The 27486-nt window shown below is 40.0% G+C and overlaps 1 protein-coding gene and 1 long non-coding RNA gene across 2 annotated transcripts in view; one reads left to right on the forward strand and one right to left on the reverse strand.

Annotated features, from left to right (window-relative positions):
- LOC114669708 (CD276 antigen homolog) overlaps nt 1–27486 on the reverse strand; it is a 258191-nt gene that overhangs the window by 23047 nt on the left and 207658 nt on the right. Inside the window, exon 2 of the mRNA XM_051926026.1 lies at nt 18997–19040. Coding sequence (XP_051781986.1) covers nt 18997–19040 — 44 coding nt within the window. The remainder of the gene's footprint in view (nt 1–18996; nt 19041–27486) is intronic.
- LOC114641115 (uncharacterized) overlaps nt 8749–27486 on the forward strand; it is a 28657-nt gene continuing 9919 nt past the window's right edge. Inside the window, exons 1-2 of the long non-coding RNA XR_003714250.2 lie at nt 8749–9125; nt 20153–20202. This is a non-coding gene — a long non-coding RNA (uncharacterized LOC114641115). The remainder of the gene's footprint in view (nt 9126–20152; nt 20203–27486) is intronic.

A 27486-nucleotide genomic window follows, 5' to 3' on the forward strand; every position in this document is an offset into this window, starting at 1 on the left:
TAATTCATCTTCTATTCATTGCCATTTGACGTCCATGAACCCCTCCATTGAATAAGGTGATAACAAACCTGTTTCAGAATTTATAGATACTTTCAGTAAGTCGAGTGTAATTGTGGAAAACCATTTAGATCAGTTAACATCAAATGTAAATGTGGAAAACAATTTAGATCAGCTAACATCACATTATAATGTGACCTTAAGAAATGCTCTGGACACAGTTGCTCCCCTTAAAACAAAAGTGATCAAAGCACATAGAAACTCTCCCTGGTTTAATGAAAACACTTGAGCTCTTAAATTAGAGTATCAAAAACTGTAGCGCAGATGGAGAACAATAAAGCTACATGTCTTTCAAATTGCATGGACAGAGAGTGTCAATAAATATAAAAAAGCCCTCTTTAAAGCTCGCTCAGAATACTATTCTACAATAATAGATAGCAATAATAAAAATCCTCGGGTACTGTTTAGAACAGTGGCTAAATTAACAAATGGAAATTCAAATCAACAGTGCAAAATACCAACAGATATTAGTAGTACAGACTTTATGAACTTCTTCAATGAGAAAATTAAAAATATAAGATCCCAGATTTCTGCATCACAGTACAAACCAAATACTAGCTTAGCAGACCCTGTCTCGCATTGCATTCAGCACTTTAATAATTTTAATCGTGTAACAGAGCAGGAAGTGTTAACTTTAATTTCTAAAATGAAGCCCACTACTTGTTCCCTAGATCCAGTGCCAAAAAAAATAGTAAAAAGTGCAATGGATGTTCTTGCAGCGCCTACTCTAGATAGATAGATAGATAGATAGATAGATAGATAGATAGATAGATAGATAGATAGATAGATAGATAGATAGATAGATAGATAGATAGATAGATAGATAGATAGATAGATAGATAGATAGATAGATAGATAGATAGATAGATAGATAGATAGATAGAAACATTATCAATAGTTAATTATTGCATGGCACAGTACCTGAAGCACTAAAGGTTTCAGTCATTAAAACATTACTTAAAAAGTCAGACCTAGACCCACGCATGCTAAATAATTATAGGCCTATTTCAAATTTACTGTTTCTCTCTAAAATACTAGAAAAAGTAGTCGCTAGTCAGCTTCAGTCACATCTTACGCATTACAATTTATTTGAGAAATTCCAGCCTGGTTTACGCACTGGTCATAGTACAGAAACGGCACTAACGCGGGTTGTAAACGACATTCTGATATCCTCGGATGAAGGAAACTCCCCTGTAATTATGTTGTTGGACTTAAGTGTAGCGTTTGACACCATCGGCCATTCTATTTTATTGTACAGGCTAGAAAATGATGTTGGGCTTACAGGCACCATGCTAGCTTGGTTTAGTTCTTATTTATCAAATCGATTCCAATATGTACAGAAATGTGCTGACAGTACTCCATCATTATACACGGAAGTTCAATATGGTGTCCCTCAGGGCTCAGTACTGGGACCTTTACTATTTTCACTTTACATGTTTCCACTGGGATCTCTCATTAGGAAACATAATGTTAATTTTCACTCGTATGCAGATGACACCCAGTTATACCTTTCATTTAAATCAAATGAAGTTTCTCCGATGTTGTCTTTAATTAGTTGTGTTAGTGAATTCAAGGAGTGGATGAATGAGAACTACTTGTTTTTAAATACAGATAAAACAGAGATGTTAATTGTTGGAGGGAATGATGCTGATCACAATAATATTTTGTCATCATTTAACTCAGTTGGAATCCCAGTCAATTTTACTGAATCAGCCCGCAATCTAGGAGTTATCTTTGACTCTAGCATGTCATTTAAAGCGCATATTACAAAGTTGTCCAAAACATGTTTCTTCCATCTTAAAAATGTTAGGAAATTAAGGCGCTTTCTAAATAAACAAGATTCTGAGATATTATTTCATGCATTTATTTCTAGTAGGATTGACTACTGCAATGCGGTGTTCACTGGATGTTCAAACTCTTCTCTATACAGCCTCCAGTTAATCCAAAATGCAGATACAAGAATTACTACAAGAACAAGAAAATATGAACACATAACTCCAGTTCTTAAATCCTTACACTGGCGACACTTCCTGTGTAATTTTGGGCTATACAAAAATAAATTGTATTGTATTGTATTGTATTGTATAGTTCAGTTGTGCGGAGCTCGTTAATTATCCCGATTAGGTGGCTCAATGGTATTACGACTGTCTCTCAGTAAAAACACCAGGGGATTGCATCATTGATCCTCCTCTTGTGAAAGGGTTTTTTTTTCAATTCCTCCATTTAACAAAATTTTCAAACTTGGATGGATAGCAAGCGAATCGAGCTATTGAGGGAAGGTTGGATCGCCGTAGTCGGACAGGGGGCACACGTCCCTAATTATATTGTGTATGTAAAGAGTTTCACTGTAAAACGTAATAAGCTTCATATTTGTGTGTTTGGTGTCGTACTTAATTTGTATTGTAAAAAAACAAACTACTGTGCAGCATGCTGAAATGTGTCTTTTCGTTTCTGATCGCTATACAGCACTTCCAACTTGGGACAATTCGCTATAAACAGTTTCAGCCAATCAGCGCCTTCTAAACATGCAGAATGACAGTGTGAACTTTTATTGTAGTGGCACAGCATCTTCGTACAGTCAGTCATTGTCCTGTTAGACTATTTACTGATAAGTGCTGCTTCAGCTACCATTTACAACAGGTGGCCGACCTAGTTCTTAAATCAATATTGAAATGCACACACAAGTCTCCTATATTATTTATTGAAATGCCTATACATTTACAGTGTCCGTTTTAGGAAGTCGTAGTTTTTACTTGTTCCCGTTATTAGGAATTATAATTTCTCAGTGTCACATACTATATTATTCGTTACTACTCGCAAGTCCCATATCATCGAGATTCTGTTTTATATTCTGTATAAGCAAACTTTTTAAAAGGAGCGTTAATTGAACCGACTATAGCAAACTTGTCATCTTCTTAAAATGACTTTATTGATTTGATATTGACAATTAATCATAAGGTCAAAAATCAAGGAGGCTGTGAGTTTGCATGGACTGTGCTGTTTCTTTTTTTTTCGTGACATCTCGTCAGTAGAGAGTGCGTGACGTTAACAATGCATTCTGTCCTAAATGACAGCGCATACGCTTTTTGATATTTCCTAAAGGCCAATGTGTCTCAATTTGCTCATTAATATATTTTGACAGGGTATTTTAATGAGAATGATTATAAACATATTACCCATGTTCATTTCCCATGTAGATATGTAACGTTTGGTGAGAATAAATAAAAAGTAACAACACATATAATAGTTATGTTGCATTGTTTATGATTAAAAAAATGTATCATTTATCTGAAATGTTCTATTTATACAGTTGATTTATTCCACTTCTGAAGGTGTACACTGTCAGTATTCTCCATTGCATTTGCCCCCCAGTGTAATGTGTGCCAGCGCAACTGAGGGGTGGCACACAAGCTCACGTAATGGGTCACAAGGCACATCCTCACCCTGATGCCCAGGCTCTTGTCATGAATATTCCCATCTTGTGCTTTTTCTCGTTCCTGCCAGTTTACTATTATTATTGGACACGTATGTAGAGGAAATGTGTGTCTTATTTTATGTCTATGAAAGGAAGGACGGTAAAGCCTTGAATGAAACTGAGTGTTGATGCTTTGGGTAACAAGACATGTAAGGAGCAGGGAACGTTAAATGTGACAGTGACTGCGGGGGACTGTGGAACTGGAAGATCCATATTACTAAACGAGAATGGTAAACCGGATGGACGCAGGGACATCCGGACATGGGCCGTGGACGCAAAAGACGTACTGCGCAGGCGCCCCCACAAAACCCCCCTTCCAAGCAACGGAAACCGGATGGAAAGCAACGTAAAATAAGAAATGAGGCGCCCATAGCACACAGAAAAAAGGAGTCAGACGCCGGCACTGCACACAGCGCCGCACGAAGCCCATGGCACACGAAACGGAACACACACAAAGAAGAGAATTGAGACCCACGACACACAAAGCTCCCCTCCAGTAACTGAAATAAGAAATGAGGCGACGCGCCCCTAGAACACCAAAAAGAAAGGAGTCAGACGCAAGTGCCACATAGCACACGAAACGGTACGCACACAAAGAAGAGGATTCAGACCCACGACACACAAACACCCCCTCCACTAACAGAGATAAAAAAAGTGAGGCAACGCGCCCCTAGCACACACAAAAAAAAAGAAGTCAGACGCGAGCGCCACACAAACCCATTGGACACGAAACGGGACAGACTACAGACATAGCACACGAAACATACACAAAAAGGAGGATTCGGACCCACGACCACACTAACATAAATAAGAAATGAGACACAAAGTCCCATTACTGAACGAACCGTCCGTATTAAACATACGTCATCTGAACACATTCAAATTATGCAGCATAGGTCGATCTCATTACACTGATGCACTATTAACCGTTCAACCACAGAAAAGGCTCCATATTAACAGTGAGTGCGATCCTCCTTATTACTTATCCATATTTCTAACGCTGAAGAACAAACAAGTCATGAATTCACGATCACGGGTACAAAACGATACGGCTCGAGTGACGGGACCAAACACACGAACCCGCATGAAAAAAAACAATACACATCGGCGCCTACAACGCGCTTCTGAAACCCCGGAAGAAAATATGTCTCGGCTCCAAAAACGCAAACCTTAACTAACACAGTTACAGAAACGAGCGCAGATGGACAGACACAATGAACGAAGATGCATGCAGCGCGCGTCTCAAAGTGCTGCATCGAAACAGGCAAGGGTTCAAAACGAAACACCTCGAGTCTCAGAGATACAAAAATGGCAGTGAAGGGACAAAATAAATAAACGCAGACGTCTACAACGCGCATCTGAAATGCCGGAAAACAAGCAGGCAAGGCTCCAAAAAGAGACAGCTCGACTAACCGACATACAAAAACGGGCAAGGCTCAATACAAACAATGCACGCCGTAAACTACAACGGGCTTCTCACACAGCACAGGCAAATCGATTACAGCTCCAGAATAGCACGTCCCAAATCCTGCACATACAACGACGCGCCTCTCAAACGGCACAGACAAAAGATACACGTCAAGGACATCAACGACAGACACCTGCTAAACGATTGCGCCAGTTAGCTGACAACGCGTTCAATAATGAGTCCACTATTCATGAAAATTCATTGGGATTAATGAATGTCATTTGCAATCATTGTCATTCACTTAACTTCCCTGAAGAAACAACTGGCAATACAAGTAATGAATTTACACGTTGTTGTCAAAAGGGTCAAATTAGACTGCCTCCTTTACATTCATATCCTACATATCTACAGAACCTTCTAACTAACGAAGTACCTGAAAGTAAAAACTTTATGAACTGCATTAGATCCTACAATAGTTCATTTGCTTTTGCATCTAATGGCATCCACTCACTTACTCAACACCATTGATAAACTTCTACAAACGTTGATGATTAATAATATTCCCTTTGGAGGAAAGGTACTTTTATTAGGACGAGATTTTACACAGTGCTTAGCTATTGTTCCACATTCCATGCGCTCGGCTATTCTTCAGTCCACCTTAAAACACGCAGACAATTGGCATTGCTTTCAAAAGAGTTACGGAGATATTTGGAACAGCAATCTCATTACACCATATACCCCTTTTAACACAACGAACTATATTATGTCCAAAAAATATTAATGTTGATCACATTAATAACCAGGTCATTTCATTACTTCCTCGAGAGGCACGGCTCTTTCTAAGCTCTGACAAAGTTGACTCTGATGACGACAATGACCATCTTAATTTCCCCTTAGAATATTTGAACACTATTAACCCAGCCGGATTACCACAACACAACCTTAGCCTTAAAAACGGAACAATAATCATGCTATTAAGAAACCTTAACACTAAACAGGGTTTATGCAATGGTACACGTTTAGTCGTCAACACCATGACACACAATGTTATTGAAGCAAAACTTCTTACAGGATCACATGCTAACAATACTGTTCTGATTCCTAGAATTGACCTTACAAGTTCTGACCTGGAATTACCTTTTACACTTAAACGGTGACAGTTCCCCATTAAACCTGCCTTTGCCATGACCATCAACAAATCACAAGGACAAACCATAGACAAAGTTGGCATCTACCTCTCTGAGCCCGTTTTGGGACATGGACAACTTTATTTGCTTCCTATATGCGTCATCTACACCTTCACACTATGCTATATCTCATTCATACATCACGCTCTTTGTAATTTCACAACACCAGGGGTTGGCGAGCGAAGCGAGCAGGGGGCGGAGCCCCGTAGTGGTTTAAGAATACAGAAACGACAAAAGCTTAGTCTTTCAATAATTCAATTTACATCAATGATTTAGTCTGTTGTGCTGCAGTTCGGAAGATTACTTATTTAGCCCCAATCCCATTTATGCCTTTGATAAGATGCATTCAGAAGGAAAGGATGTTGCTGGCAAAATCAGGTGCTTTTTTGAAAGTTTGCCTCCAGATGTGCTTATCCAGCAGTTCCTTCTTGTCAGTACTTGAGTGATCTTTATTTCCACCTCTGGATGAATTCGCAAAGTTTCTTTACAACTTTTTTGTCTCATTAACGCAGAAGACACTGTTGATGGCGCTGAAAGACAGTTGTGATTAGTTATGTAGCACACGCTTTTACTCGCATTGCTTTTTGGAAATCAATAATACAAATCAGCTACAGATCTGGGAATCACTGAATAGTAAAAACGTTTAATGAGAGTGTCTTGCGCATATACTGGTGTAATGACCACATCGGCTTTAGTGAAGCGTTTCTTAGCCTCTCTGATATGATCGACATGGGGTAGAGTAGATTCTGGATTGTTATAATACGAACTACCTTACGCAAAATATGCTCATCAGTTTATTACAGATTCTAGGTGGACACGATTCTGCACCAAGGAAAAAGGTGCCTCGTGTAAATCGTTCATAATGTCTCCAAAATATATGTTATCTTACAGACAAGTACTACATAACTGTTTTATACAAAGTCCTTATTTTAACATATGCGAGCCCCAATTAGGATTTGAACTATAGCGTTAGCACACATTACCGCTGTAGCACGGACAACTGCTTTTACGCTTTGAGCCAAAGCAGTTCAGCAGACGAGCGAGTGACCGAATCGACTGCTGACTGCGCAGATCATAGACTAGATAGACGCCGCATTCACTGTGTTGCCCAGTCGACACGATATGTCATCGAGTCCGTCATATTGGAAGTGGCAAAAGTGCCATTTAAACTAATACAGGTAGACGTGGAAACCGGGTTTTCTGATGAAAAAACAATAACGTTTACATACAACAGATGTTGGCGTGCCGTTTAAATGCAATTATTTATATCAATTTACACACTAATAATGGCAATTATTATATAATAATAATTATTATTATTAAATAATTCCTCACATATAAGTAACATTTCTCGGACTGCCTTCTTCCATCTCCGAAACATTTCTAGACTTCGTCCTGTTCTTACGTAACACAGTACTGAAGTATTGTTTAATGCCCTAGTCACCTCACGTATAGATTACCGTAATGCTATTCTATCTGGCAGCTCTTATCCATCACTTACAACTTCTTCAAAATTCTGCTGCCAGGATAATAACCTGCTGTTCTAAACCCAGTGAACATATTACACCTCTTCTCTCTCAACTTCACTGGCTCCCTGTTAACTACAGAATACGATACAAAATACCGCTCTTAGCATTTAAAGCTCTCCACAAACTCACTGATCTCCTCCAGACTTACACTCCCGCTTGCTCACTCAGATCCTGTAATTTGAGAGTATTCAGTCTGGCAATATGGTGCAGCCTTAGTTTGTGGAAGACAGACACAAATAAAGACATGAGGATGAAATGATGGTTGTCAATTTCAAACTGTGTTTCCTCAGTGTGCTCCATCATCTGAACCAATCTCAGCCCGAACAAACTGATTGATCAAAGATCCACTGACAGCTTGCCCTAATGTCGACTGTCGGATAACACGCTCAGCTACTTTGACCACATTGACTGGACCCTCAGAAGGAATCATCAAACCTCCTTTGTTTTTTTAATGTGAGCAAGTGGTAGGTTTGATCATCTGATACCGGTACAGCATCTGTTACCAAACTAGCATGGCACACATCACAGGACAGCTTTCTTAAAATTCCGTCTAAGGGCTACCTCCCACTGCTTCCTAAGGTGGATTTCTTTGGGAAACTTTGAACGTTTGAGAAATGTTAACAGCTAACAACAATCTACATAGTTAGTGACCAAATACGTTTAGCCAAAACGTTGTTTGGAGGCTCACTTGAGCACATACATGCATAGCTTTGTTAGTTTAGCCTGGCGTAGCTAAAGTTAAGATTATAAAACAGGATTTTCTAATGGCCAAATATTACCAAAATAATTGTTCAGCTTTACCTATGAAATGTAATCCCTGTGATCTGGTTTGGAGCGTACAGCGGTTTGTACAATCCCAAGCAGCACTTGCATGAGGCATCTTTATCCATTACTTCAATCCACAGCAGTGCCACTCGCAAAATGGCGGAGACGTTGACGTACGATGCTGCTATTCATGAGGCGTCTAGTAATTCTATGTCTAAGGCGCGGATATCAATGACGTCATTACGCTAGCGTGCCTCAAAATTACGTGATGGGCGTATTTCACGCATGCGTTAAACAGATTGGGCAGCACCGTAAAGTGTGATAACGTAGCCTTTCAATGCGAACGCGCACGCAGATCGGGCTGGCAACGGGAACCAGGTAGTGACACACACCGCATGCGCTAAATGAAAAAAACGTTAAAAACATGATTCGAAAGTTCGACCCAGTGTCGAAACCTCAGAATCGAGCGGCCCATCACTAGCCAGGGGTCGTGAGAACAAAGTGGACGCTGGGAGGCGTGGAATGTCGGGCTGCTTCGCAGTTTTTGGGCAGCGTCCTCTCTTCTCGCACTGTTTGTGACACTTCAAGTGCCCCGTCGGCTCCTGGGAGAGTGGAAATCGTTTGGAATGAGTTTAATCGGCGCCATCGAAGCACGACTCTGATTGTAAATTGCCATGCACGACTACTTACTGTCCTTACTTAAGGTGAGTTCGGGTCACTAAAACCCCCGCAACATTCAAGGTTGCTTTTGTGATGAATTATTTTAAGAAGTAAATCACACGCACATACTGCAAGGTTGTCAGGCAGAAATTTGGACGATCACATAGAAAATGTAATTTCTGTACCACAGCGGTCGTGTAGCGCCTTTCACAAGTGATCTACTACCGAGAGATGATCCAAATACATTTTAGCTGCTGTTAGTACAACTTACCTGTTGTGTTATAGCGCCTTTAAAATGTAGTTTACCCGAAACCACTCCGGTGGTGCTCAATGTATCTTTACTTCTTAAATGTTAATGTTTTACTGTTTAATAACTTATAGAATACATTTTATTTTTTTCCCTTGCACTCGGTCAGCGAAGCCACTGGGTAATCAGCTAGTAATTTGTATAATTTTACTTGGGTTAGAATCAAGGCTTATTGGGCTATACAGTAAATAATTCACTGTCTTAATCTTCTTTATTTATTTATCTGGTTTGTACAATGCTATACAAATGCTATTCCCTGCCGTTCTTTATTATATTCTGTAAGTGCCTTGAGCATGGGAAAGGCGCTATGTAAATAAAACGTATTATTATTATTATAATAATGGGGTCATACTAAGGACTTCTACTTTTTTGAAGTGATTACTGGTGTAGAAATTTATAAATAACTAGGCCGCATAATTATGTATTGATGGGTGAACACTTCCTGAAAGACACAGTTGTCCAAATGGGGTGGGTTTGAGGATACGACTGTAGGTGAATGAAAAGAGCGAGGGACGGGACTGGATGGCGGAAAGGGGGGGGGGGGGGGGGGTAGGACGCCCATTCCGCCCCTCCTAATCCCGCCATTCTAGTCTGCTGATTTCTTAGTCATCGTTCAGTACGCACTGCCTGCTCGTGTGGCCGCCCCCAACTCCTCACCTGAGTCGCTTTCGTCTGTGTACAGTCCACATGCACCTCTGAGCCATGTTGACTTTTTATTGTTCTTTTCGGTTCTGGCTGCTTTTCTATATATAATCCACCAAGTCACCCGACCATGGTAGTAGCGACAGGGGGTGTGTACAAAGGGCTGGGACTTAATCAGTGCGAGTGTATGACCCGCACTTACTGGGAATTCCTCGTTCGTGGGGAACAATTGCAAGCCCCGGTCCCCATCAGGAATGGGGTTCAACAGCTTACCCATGCCTCTCGGCGCCGGGTAGACACACGTTGATCCATTCAATGTAGCGCGCGTGCAGCAGCGGACATCACAGACCTGTAATTGCTCAATCTCACGTGGCTGAAAGCTACTTGTCCCTCTAAGAAGTTGGATGCCGACCGCTCGGGGGTCGCGTAACTATTTAGCAGGAGGGAGTCTCATTCGTTATCGGAATTAACCAGACAAATCGCTCCACCAACTAAGAACAGTCATGCACCACCACCCACAGAATCGAGAAAGAGCTATCAATCTGTCAATCCTCTCCGTGTCCGGGCCGGGTGAGGTTTCCCGTGTTGAGTCAAATTAAGCGAAAGTCTCCACACCTGGTGGTGCCCTTCCATCAATTCCTTTAAGTTTCAGCTTTGCAACCATACTCTCCCCGGAACCCAAAGACTTTCGTTACCCAGTTGGCTGCCTGGCGGGTCATGGGAATAACGCCGCCGGATCGCCTATCGGCATCGTTTATGGTCAGAACTACGACGGTATGTCATCGTCTTCGAACCTCCGACTTTCGTTCTTGATTAATGAAAACATTCTTGGCAAATGCTTTCGCTCTCGCTCGATTGTTGGCGGGTGTGGCTCTGTCGTGCGTGTGCCATGGTTGGCTGCTTAGTGAATTGTTGGGGGGCGTGGCTCTGTCTTATTTGCCATGGACTTAGTGAGTTCTTAGAGTTGGTGGGCGTGGCTCTGTGAGTTGTCGTATCCCATGGTCTTAGAGTTGGTGGGCGGGGCTCTGTCTTGCGTACTCCATGGTGTCTTGCGTGCCTTAGTGAATTATATATATAGATAAGTTTGAATTCTTTCAGCACCACTAGTGAAATCTGTGAGGGTCTTAAAATGCTTTCAGGGGCTGAAGTACATCTGAATCTTCTGTTCTAAAATATCTGAACTGAGATATAGTATTTCTTTTGGACTTTAGCTCATGCAACCACACATATATTTGACTTGCAGAGAATAAATGCTGTTTTTAAAAGTGATTACCCAAAGGAACCTCAAAAGACAGGCAAAGCATAAAACAAGGGAGTCAAGAGTAACATACTTAAAATAAGATGTGAACTAAGAATTATCATGATAACCAAATACAAAATCATTACCAAACAAAACACTTTTCCTAGCATTAGATGTTTGAAATGGAGAATCACTAATCTTAGACATGTCCTCCATTATTTTTTATCCAAAATTTGGTGAGATTACTGCAGCTTTGCAGTGACATCACACACCAATCACAGCAGGAACATTCGACCCACAGTGCACATAGCTGCTATAAAGAATATGGCCGCACCATTGAAAGAAAATTGCAAAACAGTTCCTCCTATGGAAAAAACAATTCATTGGCAATTTGAGTACAAATTATAAAAAATATAAATAGAACAAAACATATTTTTTATTAAAAAATGACAAAAAAAAAAAAGTACAGTGACTAACAGGTTCTTGACATGTTCTTACTTTGCCTGTGCCTGAGGCATTCCAATGATTTATTCTTTTGTAAAAGCTTCAGTAAAATATTTATTCCATTTATTTCTTGGGAATCTATGAGCTGTGCTAAATCTTTTAGTGAAGATTACAGATGAAATGTTTCAGCTGTACAACTTTCATTATTTTGCAAAAAAAAAAAAAAATCATGATTCCCTTAGTGAACCATCTATTAATAAAACAGATATGTCTAGTCCATCTGTGACCCTCACCAGGAAAAGCGATTAAGAAAATGAGATGAGGTGAGATATTTCTGGTTCTCCTTTTACATTTAGGTGATTCCTCATCCCAGACAGCTGGCGAAAGTCAGAATTCTATGTGTGAGGTTTTGGTATACAGTGGTGTGAAAAACTATTTGCCCCCTTCCTGATTTCTTATTCTTTTGCATGTTTGTCACACAAAATGTTTCTGATCATCAAACACATTTAACCATTAGTCAAATATAACACAAGTAAACACAAAATGCAGTTTTTAAATGATGTTTTTTTTTATTTAGGGAGAAAAAAAATCCAAACCTACATGGCCCTGTGTGAAAAAGTAATTGCCCCCTTGTTAAAAAATAACCTAACTGTGGTGTATCACACCTGAGTTCAATTTCCGTAGCCACCCCCAGGCCTGATTACTGCCACACCTGTTTCAATCAAGAAATCACTTAAATAGGAGCTGCCTGACACAGAGAAGTAGACCAAAAGCACCTCAAAAGCTAGACATCATGCCAAGATCCAAAGAAATTCAGGAACAAATGAGAACAGAAGTAATTGAGATCTATCAGTCTGGTAAAGGTTATAAAGCCATTTCTAAAGCTTTGGGACTCCAGCGAACCACAGTGAGAGCCATTATCCACAAATGGCAAAAACATGGAACAGTGGTGAACCTTCCCAGGAGTGGCCGGCCGACCAAAATTACCCCAAGAGCGCAGAGACGACTCATCCGAGAGGTCACAAAAGACCCCAGGACAACGTCTAAAGAACTGCAGGCCTCACTTGCCTCAATTAAGGTCAGTGTTCACAACTCCACCATAAGAAAGAGACTGGGCAAAAACGGCCTGCATGGCAGATTTCCAAGACGCAAACCACTGTTAAGCAAAAAGAACATTAGGGCTCGTCTCAGTTTTGCTAAGAAACATCTCAATGATTGCCAAGACTTTTGGGAAAATGCCTTGTGGACTGATGAGACAAAAGTTGAACTTTTTGGAAGGCAAATGTCCCGTTACATCTGGCGTAAAAGGAACACAGCATTTCAGAAAAAGAACATCATACCAACAGTAAAATATGGTGGTGGTAGTGTGATGGCCTGGGGTTGTTTTGCTGCTTCAGGACCTGGAAGGCTTGCTGTGATAGATAGAACCATGAATTCTACTGTCTACCAAAAAATCCTGAAGGAGAATGTCCGGCCATCTGTTCGTCAACTCAAGCTGAAGCGATCTTGGGTGCTGCAACAGGACAATGACCCAAAACACACCAGCAAATCCACCTCTGAATGGCTGAAGAAAAACAAAATGAAGACTTTGGAGTGGCTTAGTCAAAGTCCTGACCTGAATCCAATTGAGATGCTATGGCATGACCTTAAAAAGGCGGTTCATGCTAGAAAACCCTCAAATAAAGCTGAATTACAACAATTTTGCAAAGATGAGTGGGCCAAAATTCCTCCAGAGCGCTGTAAAAGACTCATTGCAAGTTATCGCAAACGCTTGATTGCAGTTATTGCTGCTAAGGGTGGCCCAACCAGTTATTAGGTTCAGGGGGCAATTACTTTTTCACACAGGGCCATGTAGGTTTGGATTTTTTTTTCTCCCTAAATAATAAAAACCACCATTTACAAACTGCATTTTGTGTTTACTTGTGTTATATTTGACTAATGGTTAAATGTGTTTGATGATCAGAAACATTTTGTGTGACAAACATGCAAAAGAATAAGAAATCAGGAAGGGGGCAAATAGTTTTTCACACCACTGTAATTGTGTGCTTTCACTTCGTTCACTTTTATGTTGTTATCATTGTTTCACAGAATGTGCTCTCTTTTTTAAACTATGGAAATGATGTGATCTAATCTGGTGTTTCCCTATGTTGAGATCAAAATGAACTGAGAAAAAAAGTATTTATTAGTCATGAATATTATTTCAGTTTCTTTTCCAAAGGAGTTAAGGTAAATTAACCTTCATGGACACATCAAAGAAAGAAGGCTATCCAGCCACCATCATGTCTGGCCCTGTTGGTACTTGCTCAGCATGATTTCAAGAGTTTCGTGGTCGCAAATAGTGTCCTAGTCTGATTTTTCACTCTTTTTATGGCCAAAATGTGTTACTTTCAGGCATCTCTAATGATCTATGAGTAAGTTATCAGACTTTTGGTATCTGTAGTTGAGGTCCAGAAAGTTTGACTACATAAATGTCGGGACCATGTCTGCAGTGTAAAGTCAACAATGAAGTTCATAGTATGGAATTGGCTAAACCACAGATTACATAGGGTTATGGTGAAAGGAACCTTACCAGAATTAGGTGACGACCAGATTTGTGACAGACGAAATTTTAAAGTAAATAATTATAAGGTATTAAAAGTAGGAAGTACAAATGTGAGGTCTGAATACACAAATCGAGAGTGCACCTTATGAGAAGGATTTAGGAGTCGTAGTGGACTCTAAGCTATTGACTTCTAGACAGTTTTCAGAAACCATTAAGACGACTAACAGAATGTCAGGTTATATTGTGCCTTCATGTATGCAGTAGAAGTCACAGGAGGTTCTGCTCAAACTTTTATAACACGCTGGTGAGGCCTCATCTGGGGTGCTGTGTGCAGTTTGGGTCTCCAGGCTACAAAAAAGGACATAGCAGCACTAGAACAGGTCCAGAGAAGAGCGACTAGGCTGATTCCAGGGTTACAGAGGATGAGTTATGAGGAAAGATTAAAAGAGCTAAGCCTTTAAAGGAGATGAAGAGCAGACATGATTTGAAGTGTTTAACTTTATGAATGGAATTAGTCCAGTGGATCGAGATGGTGACTTTAAAATGAGTTCATCAAGAACACAGGGACACAGTTGGAAATTTATTAAGGTAAATTTCACAGAAACATTAGGAAGTTTTTCTTTACAGAGAACCACAGACACATGATATAAGGGACAAAGTAGTGTGGTGGACAGGAGGACTTTAGGGACTTTCAAAACTTGACTTGATGTTATTTTGGAGGATGTTATTTAAAAGAGTAGATATTTTAATACAGTGTTTTTCTAATTTTATTTTAATTTTGTATATAGTTCCACTTTGTAGGTCAGTTATGCATGTGTTTTGTATTCTTTGACTCAGTTTAATGTAAATGTTTGTGCATTTCTCCAAAGATTATTACTGTCAAAATATCAGTCTCTATTCATGTAGATCCAATCCTTCACATCAGCAAGGGAAGTTTTTTGGTTTACCTGTGGTTTGGAGAATTAAGCCTTTATGCTGACAGCACAAGACTGGATATTGACATTGGAAAGCAAGAACACTACAAGAATCTGATACAAATTATCTCCTTTTAGAACAGAACAAGGGGGCTACGCCCCCTGCTCGCTTTGCTCGCCTACCCCCGGTGTTTTGAACCCGTGCCCGCTGGGCAGCCGTAGTTTCAGACGGGCATTGTAGGAGCTTGCGTTGTTCTGAACCCGTGCTTGCCCTGCTTCTGCGGTTTGAGACGCGCGTTGTAGGCGTATATCCGTCAGTTGAGCCCGTTCGGTTTGAACCCGTGCCTGCTTTGCCTCCGCAGTTTCAGACGGTGGATAGGAAGTAAAGAACGTATTGTATGGTAAATCACAAAGATTTATTGGAATATCTCTTTATATACAATATTTGTAGTAAAGATGGTTTGTTGTCCTTGAATGAGTTTTCCCTGGTATTGGAGTATTTATAACTGTAACTTTAATGTCAGATGAACACCGAACTGATGAGAAGGCTACATAAAGTTGTCCATGTCCAAATACGCGCTCAGAGAGGTATATGCCAACTTTGTCCATGGTCTGTGCTTGGGATTTGTTGATTGTCATGGCAAATGCAGGTTTACTGGGAAATTGGCGTTGCTCAAGTGTAAATGGCAATTCAAGGGCAGAACTTGTAAGGTTAATTCTAGGAATTAAAACAGTATTGTCAGTATGTGATCCTGTAAGTATTTTTGCTTCAATAACTTTGTTTGTCATGGTGTTGATGACTAAACGTGTACCGTTGCATAAACCCTGTTTAGTATTAAGGTTTCTTAATAGCATGACAATTGTTCCGATTTTAAGGTTAAGATTGTGTTGGGTTAATAGTGTTCAGATGTTGTAAGGGGAAATTAACATGTTCAATCTCGTCTTCAGAATCAACTTTGTCAGTACTTAGAAAGAGGTAGCTTTCTCCAGGAAGTAATGCAATGACTTGGTTATTTATGTGATCAACATCAATATTCTTTGGACATAATATAGCCCGTTGCGTTAACAGTGGTATCTAGTCTATTGTTTTGGAGGTGTGAGCGCAACTCCATTAGTTCTTCCTTGTTTAGCGTTAGTAATATTGATAATGGATTGTACTTACTGTTAATACGTAGTGTTTTCTGTGGTTGAATTGTTAATAATGTATGATTGTAATGTGATGATTCACTTATGCTGTATAGTCTTCACGTGTGAGGATGACGAACCTTTAATACGGAGTGTCCGTTTATTCTTACAGTAATCCCTCCTCCATCGCGGGGGTTGCGTTCCAGAGCCACCCGCGAAATAAGAAAATCCGCGAAGTAGAAACCATATGTTTATATAGTTATTTTTATATTGTCATGCTTGGGTCACAGATTTGCGCAGAAACACAGGAGGTTGTAGAGAGACAGGAACGTTATTCAAACACTGCAAACAAACATTTGTCTCTTTTTCAAAAGTTTAAACTGTGCTCCATGACAAGACAGAGATGACAGTTCTGTCTCACAATTAAAAGAATGCAAACATATCTTCCTCTTCAAAGGAGTGCGTGTCAGGAGCACAGGCTGTCACAGAGATAGAGAAAAGCAAACAAATCAATAGGGCTGCTTTTAAGTATGCGAAGCACCGCGGCACAAAGCTGTTGAAGGCGGCAGCTCACACCCCCTCCGTCAGGAGCAGACAAAGAGAGAGAGACAGACAGAGTTTGTTTTTCAATCAAAAATCAATACGTGCCCTTCGAGCTTTTAAGTATGCGAAGCACCGGGCAGCATGTCGTTTCAGGAAGCAGCTGCACAAAAGATAGCAACGTGAAGATAATCTTTCAGCATTTTTAGACGAGCGTCCGTATCGTCTAGGTGTGCGAACAGCCCCCCTGCTCACACCCCCTACGTCAGGATCAGAGAAAGTCAGTGCAAGAGAGACAGAGAAAAGTAAGCCGGGTAGCTTCTCAGCCATCTGCCAATAGCGTCCCTTGTATGAAATCAACTGGGCAAACCAACTGAGGCAGCATGTACCAGAAATTAAAAGACCCATTGTCCGCAGAAACCCGCGAAGCAGCGAAAAATCTGCGATATATATTTAAATATGCTTACATATAAAATCCGCGATGGAGTGAAGCCGCGAAAGGCGAAGCGCGATATAGTGAGGGATTACTGTATTACCAATTTTGTGTTGTGCCTGTGTCTTGTGTGGTTGCACTGTTAATATTGTATCACTGTAATGTGCTTCAAATATGTTGTGGAGTCCGTATTTGTGGGGTTTCTGTACTATATCGTGCTTTTGCTTGCGGGTTATTAGAGGTGCGTGGATCATGCATGTGTAGTGTGTTTGCGTACTATCTGGCGCTTTCCGTACTCCAATTGATTTGTGACCCTTTCTGGACTCCGTAGTCTGTCCCGTTCTACTCTGGGGTGGGGCGCTGACTCCTGTTGTTTGTGTAATTGTATCACTTAATTTGATTCAAATATGTTGTGGAGTCCGTATTTGTTGGGTTTCTGTACTATATCGTGTTTTTGCTTGTGGGTCATTAGAGGTGCGTGGATCAAGCTGTGTAGTGTGTTTGTGTATTTTCTTGCGCTTTCCGTACTCCAATTGATTTGTGACCCTTTCTGGAGTCCGTAGTCTGTCCCGTTTTACTCTGGGGTGGCGTATTATGTCGGGTTTGATTTGTGAACCTTTCTTGATTCCGTATTCTGTCCCATTTTACTCTGGGGTTGGGCGCTGACTCCTGTTGTTTGTGTGGTTATGTCGTTCGTAGTCTCCATGGACTCCGTAGTCTGTGAGGGGCTTTGTGTGGCGCCTGCGCACTATGTCTCCTGCGTCCACGGGCAGGTCCCTGCGTCCATATCCGGTTTACCATTCTCGTTTAGTAATATGGATTTGAATAAAAGTGAAAAAGTAAAAATTGTGAAATGCCTTTGGATAAGAACATAAGAAATTTGACAAACACGAGGAGACCATTCAGTCCATCAGTCAATTTGTTTAGCAAATAGCTACGCTATCTCTTCTTGTTAGTGACATTCAGTTGGCCATTTGACACAAGAAGCATGGTAGGGTCAAGTTCAAAGAAACTTTGAGGCCTACTGTTTTCACCCATGCATGTGCATTATAGCAATGTGTTGGAAGCTCTGCTGATGAAGTTAACTGGGGAAATAATATAGGTGAGACGTAACTACTAACGTATTTTCCTCTTCCAACCCTGGAATAGAGGAGGATCCCTACAAAGACTACTGATGATACCTTAAGTCTGCCCTGGATGCCCCCCTCTGGTCACCCTTCTACAAAACAAATAACACACATTGAAGCTGACATTTATACCAGAGACCATGACTGTTGGGGCCAGACTGCTTATAGGAGCACCCTAACCAAGATTGCTAATGATCAGTGAATGATTATGTTAACTTCCTTTGCATTTATCTTATAAGTTTAAAATTAGTATCATTGTGATTGAACAGGGATCTCGCTGGGGACCCAAACATTTAAACCTATACCGTTTAAGTATTCTTCAGACTCTGCAAGTTCACACAAGGAAAAAAGAGTGAGTTACATGCAAAAACCTGGAACATCCATTCCAGACATGATGAAAATAATGATACTGTATTTCTCAAAGGATATGGCAGCACTTGGGAATTCTTCAAAAGCAGCATGAGACTGTTTCAAATTATAGGTCTGATTTCAACTCTCATTAGAACATGCAAAAGAAGTTAAATGTAGCCTCATTTAACATCATATTGATTTTTTACCAAGCTTCTGCAATTAGGACTTCAGTAAAGGATAAAATTCTTACCTTGCATTATGTTCAGCGCCAATAAAAGGGTTATATGTAGATGTCTGTTAAAGAGGACAGACAAAAGATGAAAAAGTGATCACTGAAAAAGTTCACAATATTGCTAGGTAACATATTTTAAATACAACAGATGCTTCCATGCTTCTCATAGATGTTTGTGAGTATAGAAAACTGGTATGTAAACTAGTATGGATTGATACAGGGTAGCAGGAATGTTGTGGTGAATGTGCATCATGACCAGTTTCTCCAGATCCTTCATTCCCATGGAGGATAATTAAGGATACCATTAGAGAAACATAATTTGGTCTAAAACAAAGGCCCAGCTGAGTATTGTCTGTAAACAAGTGAAAATTATTGAAATGTTATCTAATAATAGTTTGGAAGCTTGTTAAGTGGAAACAGTAAAGGTCTGAGTACTGAACCCTGCGGGACACATTTAACGATCAGTCCAGTCCAAATGAGTCCAATCAGCATATTTCTGTACATACTGGAACTGATTTGGTGTCAAATGCTGTGCTTAAATGTAACATAATTACGGTGGAATTTCCTTCGTCAGAGGATATCAGAATGTCCTTTACAACACGTGTTATGTGCCATTTCTATATTGTGACTGGAATTTCACAAATAAATTGTGATGTGTAAGGTGACTACTTTGACAAGTATTTTTGAGGTAAATATGAAGTAGGTCTATCATTATAAAGTGTATGTGGGTCTAGCTGTAGCTTCTAAATAATGGACTGATACCTGACATTTTTAGTGCATTAGGAACTGCACCACTCAGTAATGAACTAGTGAGAAGACTAAGAATGAATGATGACTGAACATGAATTCAGTTTTTTAACTAGTGTTTCTTTGGACTGTTCAAAAGCACAAGTATAGGTTTCAATTTACAAATTAAAGTTCTGACTTCCTTTTTTTATCACTTTAAATTGACTGAAGGGTATGTGTAAGGTGAGACAAGCTCTGTCAGGGCTATATTTAGTTTGTGAAGTGATGCTGGAATCTGGTATCTCATTTAGTCAATTTCTCATTAAAGACATTTTAGTTGTACTCTTAATACACTGTATAGCCATAAAAGTATCATAATATTCAAGGACTTGGAGTCTTTACTAATCTCTACAGTTCTGCTTTCTTTTCCATTTCTTCTGTTTTGCAGTGAGATCAAAGTCATGTGATGAAGTCAGGTGCCCCAGCTGTATCCTGCAGGTCTTGTTTTTTTATTTACTCACCAATTTAGTGCTTTTATATTTCATTTTGTTTTTTGTTTTTTTTTTTAATTGTGTTCTACTGTTACAAAGAAACTTACAATATGACATTATATATAAGGACCTACTTTTTTTATAATTATGTCTGTTATTTAAGCTCATATGGCTATTTATTTATTTATATAATTATGTCTGTTATTTAAGCTCGTATGGCTATTTATTTATTTTTCAATATTATTCTTATCTAATTTATTTCTTTTTCTTACGAGTAATTCCTTGATATCTTGTAAAGCACTTTTTAGCAACATTCTTTGTATGAAAACGTACTATGGGAATAAATGTTGCCTTTGATGTTGTTGCTGTTCCACCGAGACAATTGGAGTGAGATATGTTAGGCACTGACAGTATTGGAAGAGGAAAACATTACCAAACAGCGGCAGGCTGGCGCTCTGCCCAGGATTTGTTCCTGCCTTGCGCCCTGTGTTGGCTGGGATTGGCTCCAGCAGACCCCCGTGACCCTGTGTTAGGATATAGCGGGTTAGATAATGGATGGATGGAAACATTACCAAATGAGTACTGTAATTTTAGTAAGTAATAAAATATTTAAAACATATGTGAAATATTTTTTCAAGTCCAAATAATAAATTTTCAAAATAGGTACTTTTTTGGTCTAAAAAGTTTTTTTTTTTTTTTTTTTAATTTTAAATCGTTTATCTCTCAAAACCTGAATCAGTTCGGTTGTCATATTTGGATTCAGCACCCTTAAGTAAATAAAGAACACCTAAAATGTTTGACGGAAACGAAAAAACAATTTGATATCAATCCACTACTGCCATGATCACATTTATTAAAATAGATCTTTATATATGTGGTCTTCCTACTTGTCTTTAATGCAGCCATTTGTATTCTTTAAATGTTAGCATATGGTAAGTGGTCATAACTACGTATCTGTAATTCTTAGAATTTCTGAGAATTTATTTTCTAACTTTTTTCTGGGAACATATTATTACACCAAGATGAATAAATATTACAAGCGCTGTGAAAATAAAGACTTCAGAAAATTGATTCAAAAGTACGAGTTTAATTGTAGCATTCACAAATCCTTTATATAATAATGTAATCGGATAAAAAGCAACCGAAGTACTTAAAAACAATTCGTTAACATTTTTAATTTATCCCAGTGAGCAAGCGTGTCACAACAGGAGGGTGGGTTTGTGGCACATCTCAGTTATCGAAATTTACATAAAACAGTTTAGTTTTGCTTTGTTTTCAAGCTTTTACGGTTAATAAAATAAAAAGCATACTGCCGTATTACGTACAATACAATACAAAAAAAAAAGTACTTGCCTTTCTCGCATTTTGAACAAGTCAAGGAGTAGTCCGCTGTCTTTTCCGGGGTAAGCGGCAATTAAAACATGGCGCATTTCAGATGCTCATTAAAAATAACAGGAACAAACAAAATCAGTTCTTGAAGTGGAGAATTAGTTTCGATGACTCACTAGCCGTCTGAAAAAAATGAGTTTTCTGTACGTTTCTCGGTCCTTTTAGGTAGTTCATCAAAAAGGAGATTTTTATCGTTATGTTCACGATTTATGATTCTTTGTTACACACTCATTGTTAGCCTGGTTTCGTTTCCAAAAGAACACGAAAAGTAATACGAGAAGTCATCAAAGTATATTGATGGCCCGTGTAGCCATTTGTAATATCTAGAAATAACGGTTTGTAAAACACCACAGCGGATTACAGTAGGTAACGCGTTTAAGTGTGTGCGTGTCGTATCAAACTACAGCCCAACTAAAGTATGCAATACCAACAATACATTAAATATCTGCAGCAGAGTATAACCGCAGTACGTATAAGGTCAGTCATATAATCCCAACATCACGAAACGCCCTTAACGACAGTCACGTGACACCCATCGCATTACACTGGTGGTGCAGTGAGAAGGGGGGTCAGTCTTGCATGGGGCGGACACACGTCTTTGGAGAAGAATGAAAAAGGAACGAGCAGAGGAGAGGGTTGTGTCCGGATGTGGTCACCAGCGGAAAGAGGTAAGAGGTGGGTGTTATGTTTTATGGTACTCCATGTCCACAAATGTAACGGTCAGACAGGCATTTCGCAACTGCAAGTGACCGTATCCGGACGCTGTTTACATTCTGAGTCAAAGGGACCGTGCGTAATAATTCACAGCCACAGCAGCAACAGTTAACAGTTTTACAGATACATAAGCCAGATAACGGAGTCGAGGACATCTAGGGCACCCTTTGCTACAGAACTAAACTGTGGTGATATTATTCGGTCTGTAATTTTAATTATTACACAGGATGGAAAGAGATTGTAACTTTTTAATAAACAGCGCTTGGAAGCATTAACTTTTACACAAGATTTTTGTAATCAAATACTACTGATCTCGGCTCTTGTTCAGAAAGCGGACGCCACTTGGTTGTTTCACAATAATTTAGATTAGGTATATAAGTAGGTTTCACATTTCTGTTATCATTTTAACCGTAAAATCGTGACTTAACATCAGGGACCTATTTTATTGACCTTAAGGTTAGTGTTTGAGTGAGGGGAAGCCCGTCTCAAATGGCGTCCGATTTCTGAACAAGACCTCTGATCTCTCTCACATTAGCGTGACCCAGAGGCGGCCTTAGGGGTGTGCGGGGGAGGGGAGCTAGGGCTGACCAACCCCACGCGAGGCCGGTTAAGTCAAACGTTGTTATCGGTATGTGTGAACTGTATAAACTTGTGCATGAATTTAATAAAAATAAATTTTCTCATTACAGTATTCAGCTAATTTTTTACAAGATAACACGCGGACGTTATCAAAATATACCTGAAGAATTTAACAAATCCGCTCGAGCGGGACACGCGTGGTGCCTTGGGCGGTCGCCCCACTTGCCACCCCCAAACGTCGCTCTCGTCAGCGTTTGTACACCGCACACCACCACCACCAACATTTATTTTCATACAAAGAATGTAGCTCAAAGTGCTTTACAAGATGAAGTGAAGTTTATTAAAAATAAGATTAAGCAATGCTAAATAACAAAGAATAAAGTAAGGTGCATTGGCAGGGAGGACAGAAAAAAAAAATTGCAGGGTTTCCAAGACCATGGGGCTGCTTGGCCAGCCCCCACTAAATCAGACCTCATGGTTTGCAGACTTCGCTTTAACACATTACTAATCATATTGCACATGTTCATTAATAGACCTTACTAATTATCATTACATCTTCCCCACTTAAAGAAAAGTAAGGCATTATTTTTAAGCTTCTTAATGTTACACAGGAGTTTGCATGTTCTCCCCATGTCTGCGTAGGTTTCCTCCGGGTGCTCCGGTTTCCTGCCACAATCCAAAGACATGCAGGTTAGGTGCATTGGCGATTTTAAATTGTCCAAGTGTGTGTGTGTGCCCTGCGGTGGGCTGGCGCCCTGCCCAAGGTTTGTTCCTGCCTTGCACCCTGTGTTGGCTGGGATTAGCTCCAGCAGACCCCCATGACCCTGTGTTAGGATATAGCGGGTTGGACAATGACATGACATAATGTTACACATTTCATATGCTGCTTTGAGAAACATAAACATTTTGAACTATCTGTGACATTCCAAGCATTTCAGAAAGGAACACGCTCCACAGGGTCATCAGGACAGTGGAGAGAACAATTGGTTGTACCCCTCCCCACAAATCTACACCTCCCGATGCCGCAAAAAAGCAATAGACGTTTCACAGGATTCATCACATCCCGGTCATTGCCTCTTCCAGCTTTTGCCATTGGGCAAGAAATACAGAGCAATGAAAACCAGGAGAAACCGCCTTAAAAACAGCTTTTATCCAAAAGCAATCATGGCCCTGAACTCAAATAAAACTGCTCCATATCATTCTCCCAATGTGCAATATAGACCTTAAGTCAACCTTTGCAATTTGTATATTTTGTAAAGTACTTTTATTACTATTCGGTTTGTTATTTTCTCTCTTCTTGTCTTTTTAACTCTTATGCCTCACACTGAGTTGACTGCACCTTCAATTTCGTTCTTCCTTTGTAAAAGTGACAGACAATATCTGTCTATCAAAATCCATCCATCCATCCATTTTCCAACCCGCTGAGTCCGAACACAGGGTCACAGGGGTCTGCTGGAGCCAATCCCAGCCAACACAGGGCACAAGGCATCATCTTGTAAACTGTCCTAGAGAACAGTTGTTAAAAGAATTTAGCATTTCTCAGTTATTAATGTGATCTTAATCTTCACCATGTCTCAATAAGTCATTTTACTTGACATGTTGATCTTCTGGTTATTTGTGCTTGCAGCTGAGATGTTCTTTCCTGGTTTATATCTGTCTTCTTGTCAACATTTGTTTCACTTGTGTTTTGTGTTCTGATTAGAGATCACTGGTGTTTTAATGTCCCAAAGGTTTCTTCTCAGCATATCTGTATGTTTTATGATGTAGGACTGTGACTGTTCTAATACTGTTCATGTTTGTGTCCATGTGCTGTATTTATTCTTACACTTTACAATATCACCAGGGCGGAGTTCATGTGTACCTCTATCGAAGTAGAAGTTTTGTTTTCTTTCTGTTGTTCCTTGTACTTCTTCATCTTCTTCCCTTCTTTTATTCTTAGCAGGTTCTCATTGATGGTTGTTAATCTCCTGACCGTGCATAGCTGTGCTGGAGAAAAGCCACACTCTAGGGGTGTTGTACAGTATGCAAGAAAACTCTTATAGAAATCACATCCAATATTTTTGGCCTTCTGCATTAGACTAGGGGGCTCCGCCCCCTGCTCGCTTCGCTCGCCAACCCCTGGTGTTGGGTAATTATAAATAGCGTGATGAATGTATGAGATTTAGCATAGTGTGAAGGTGTAGATGACACATATAGGAAGCCAAGAATAAATTGCAAGGCACAGTGTAAAGATATATCGGAAAATTTCTTTGTACACAACATTAGTAGTAAAGATGGTGTCTTGTTCTTGAATGAGTTTCTCTTGGCATGGATCATTTATAACCTTAACTTTAACGTCAGATGAACGTCGAACTCATGAGAAGACCACATAAAGTTGTCCATGTCCACAAACGGGGTCAGAGAGGTAGATGCCAACCTTGTTCATGGTTTGGCCTTGTGATTTGTTGATGGTCATGGCAAATGCAGGTTTAATGGGGAACTGTCGCCGTTTAATTGTAAAAGGTAATTCTAGGTCAGAACTTGTAAGGGCAATTGTAGGAATCAGAACAGTACTGCTAGAATGTGATCCTGTAAGAAGTTTTGCTTCAATAACATTGTGTGTTATGGTGTTGACGACTAAACGTGTACTATTGCATAAACCTTGTTTTGTGTTAAGGTTTCTTAATAGCATGATTATTGTTCTGATTGTAAGGTTAAGATTGTGTTGTGGTAATCCGGCTGGGTTAATAGTGTTCAAATATTGTACGGGGAAATTAAGATGGTCATTGTTGTCAGCAGAGTCAACTTTGTCAGAGCTTAGAAAGAGCTGTACCTCTCCAGGAAGTAATGAAATGACTTGGTTATTTATGTGATCAACATTAATATTTTTTGGACATAATATAGTCCGTTGTGTTAAAAGGGGTATTTGGTCTAATGAGATTGCAGTTCCAAATATCTCCGTAACTAAGTCGTCGCAGATATAGGCTTGAGGAATTGTAATAATATCTGGGTGAAGTCCATCTGTATTGGTGAGTTTACCATCTTCCAGTTGTAAAAACCAATTGTTATATTCTGGATCTGGACATCGCATGTTTTGTACCAACTGTATCTTTTGAAAGTAATGCCAATTGTCCGTGTAACATTTTTTGTTCCGCGGTTTTAGAAGCGTGTTGTAGACGCCGACATTTATTGTTTTTTTTTGATGCGGGTTCGTGTTTGTGGTCCCGTTACTCGAGCCGTCTCGTTCTGTACCCGTGATCGTGAATTCATGACTTGTTTGATCTTTATCGTTAGGAATATGGATAAGTAATAAGGAGGATCGCACTCACTGTTAATATGCGGACTGTTCGTTTCTTCGTATTATCACCAATCAGGTCTCGCACCTGTATATGTATTGTAGTCCGGTCTCTTGTTGTTTATGTATGAGGTCGTCCGTGTATTTTAAGGTGGACTGAACAATAGCTGAGCGCATGGCATGTGGAGCAATAGCTAAGCACTGTCTAAAATCTCCTCCTAATAAAAGTACCTTTCCTTCAAAGGGAATATTATTATTCATCAACGCAATGCCAATTGTCCGCGTATTTTAAGGTGGACTGAACAATAGCTGAGCGCATTGCATGTGGAGCAATAGTTAAGCACTGTCTAAAATCTCCTCCTAATAAAAGTACCTTTCCTCCAAAGGGAATATCATTATTCATCAACGTTTGTAGAAGTTTATCAATGGTGTTGAGTAAGTGACTGGATGCCATTGTACATTCATCTATAATTAATAGTTTGGCAAGACGGATGTCACGTGCATTGTTACTGTTCATTTTCATAGTGGATACCGATGTTTCTGTGATTGGGACCAGTATTTTGAATAAGGAGTGACATGTGTTTTTGGAGCCGAGACATTTTTTCTTCCGCGGTTTCAGAAGCGCGTTGTAGGCGCCGACGTGTATTGTTTTTTTTTCATGCGGGTTCGTGTTTGTGGTCCCGTTACTCGAGCCGTATCGTTTTGCACCCGTGATCGTGAATTCATCACTTGTTTGTTCATTATCGTTAGTAATATGGAACGTTAATAAGGACGATCGCACTGACTGCTAATGTGGAGCCTTTTCTGATCGTGAATGCATGACTTGTTTCTTCTTTATCGTGAGTAAAATGGATAAGTAATCGTGGTTTTTTTTTGAGGGGCGCGCTGCCTCATTTTATATTTCTGTTGTGTGTCGTGGGTCTGAATTCTCTTTTTTGTGTGTGTCCTGTTTCGTGTGGTATGGGCTTCGTCTGCCGCTTTGTTGCATGGGTCTGTTGCTATGGGCGCGGAGCATCATTTCTCATTTTACGGTGCTTGGAGGGTTTCTTCGTATTATTACCCATCAGGTGTCACGCCTGTATATGTATTGTAGTCCGGTCTGTTGTTGTCTATGTATGACTTCGTTTGTTGGCGTGCGTTTTCTTTGAGGAGCGTGTTGCCTCATTTTTTATTTCTGTTGTGTGTCGTGGGTCTGAATCCTCTTTTTTGTGTGTGTCCTGTTTCGTGTGGTATGGCCTTCGTGTGGCGCTTTGTTGCATGGGTCTGTTGCTATGGGCGTGGCGCATCATTTCTCATTTTCCGGTGCTTGGAGGGGGGCTTTGTGTGGCGCCTGCG

The sequence above is a fragment of the Erpetoichthys calabaricus genome, chromosome 4 (assembly GCF_900747795.2).
Source record: "Erpetoichthys calabaricus chromosome 4, fErpCal1.3, whole genome shotgun sequence".
Taxonomy (NCBI): domain Eukaryota; kingdom Metazoa; phylum Chordata; class Cladistia; order Polypteriformes; family Polypteridae; genus Erpetoichthys; species Erpetoichthys calabaricus.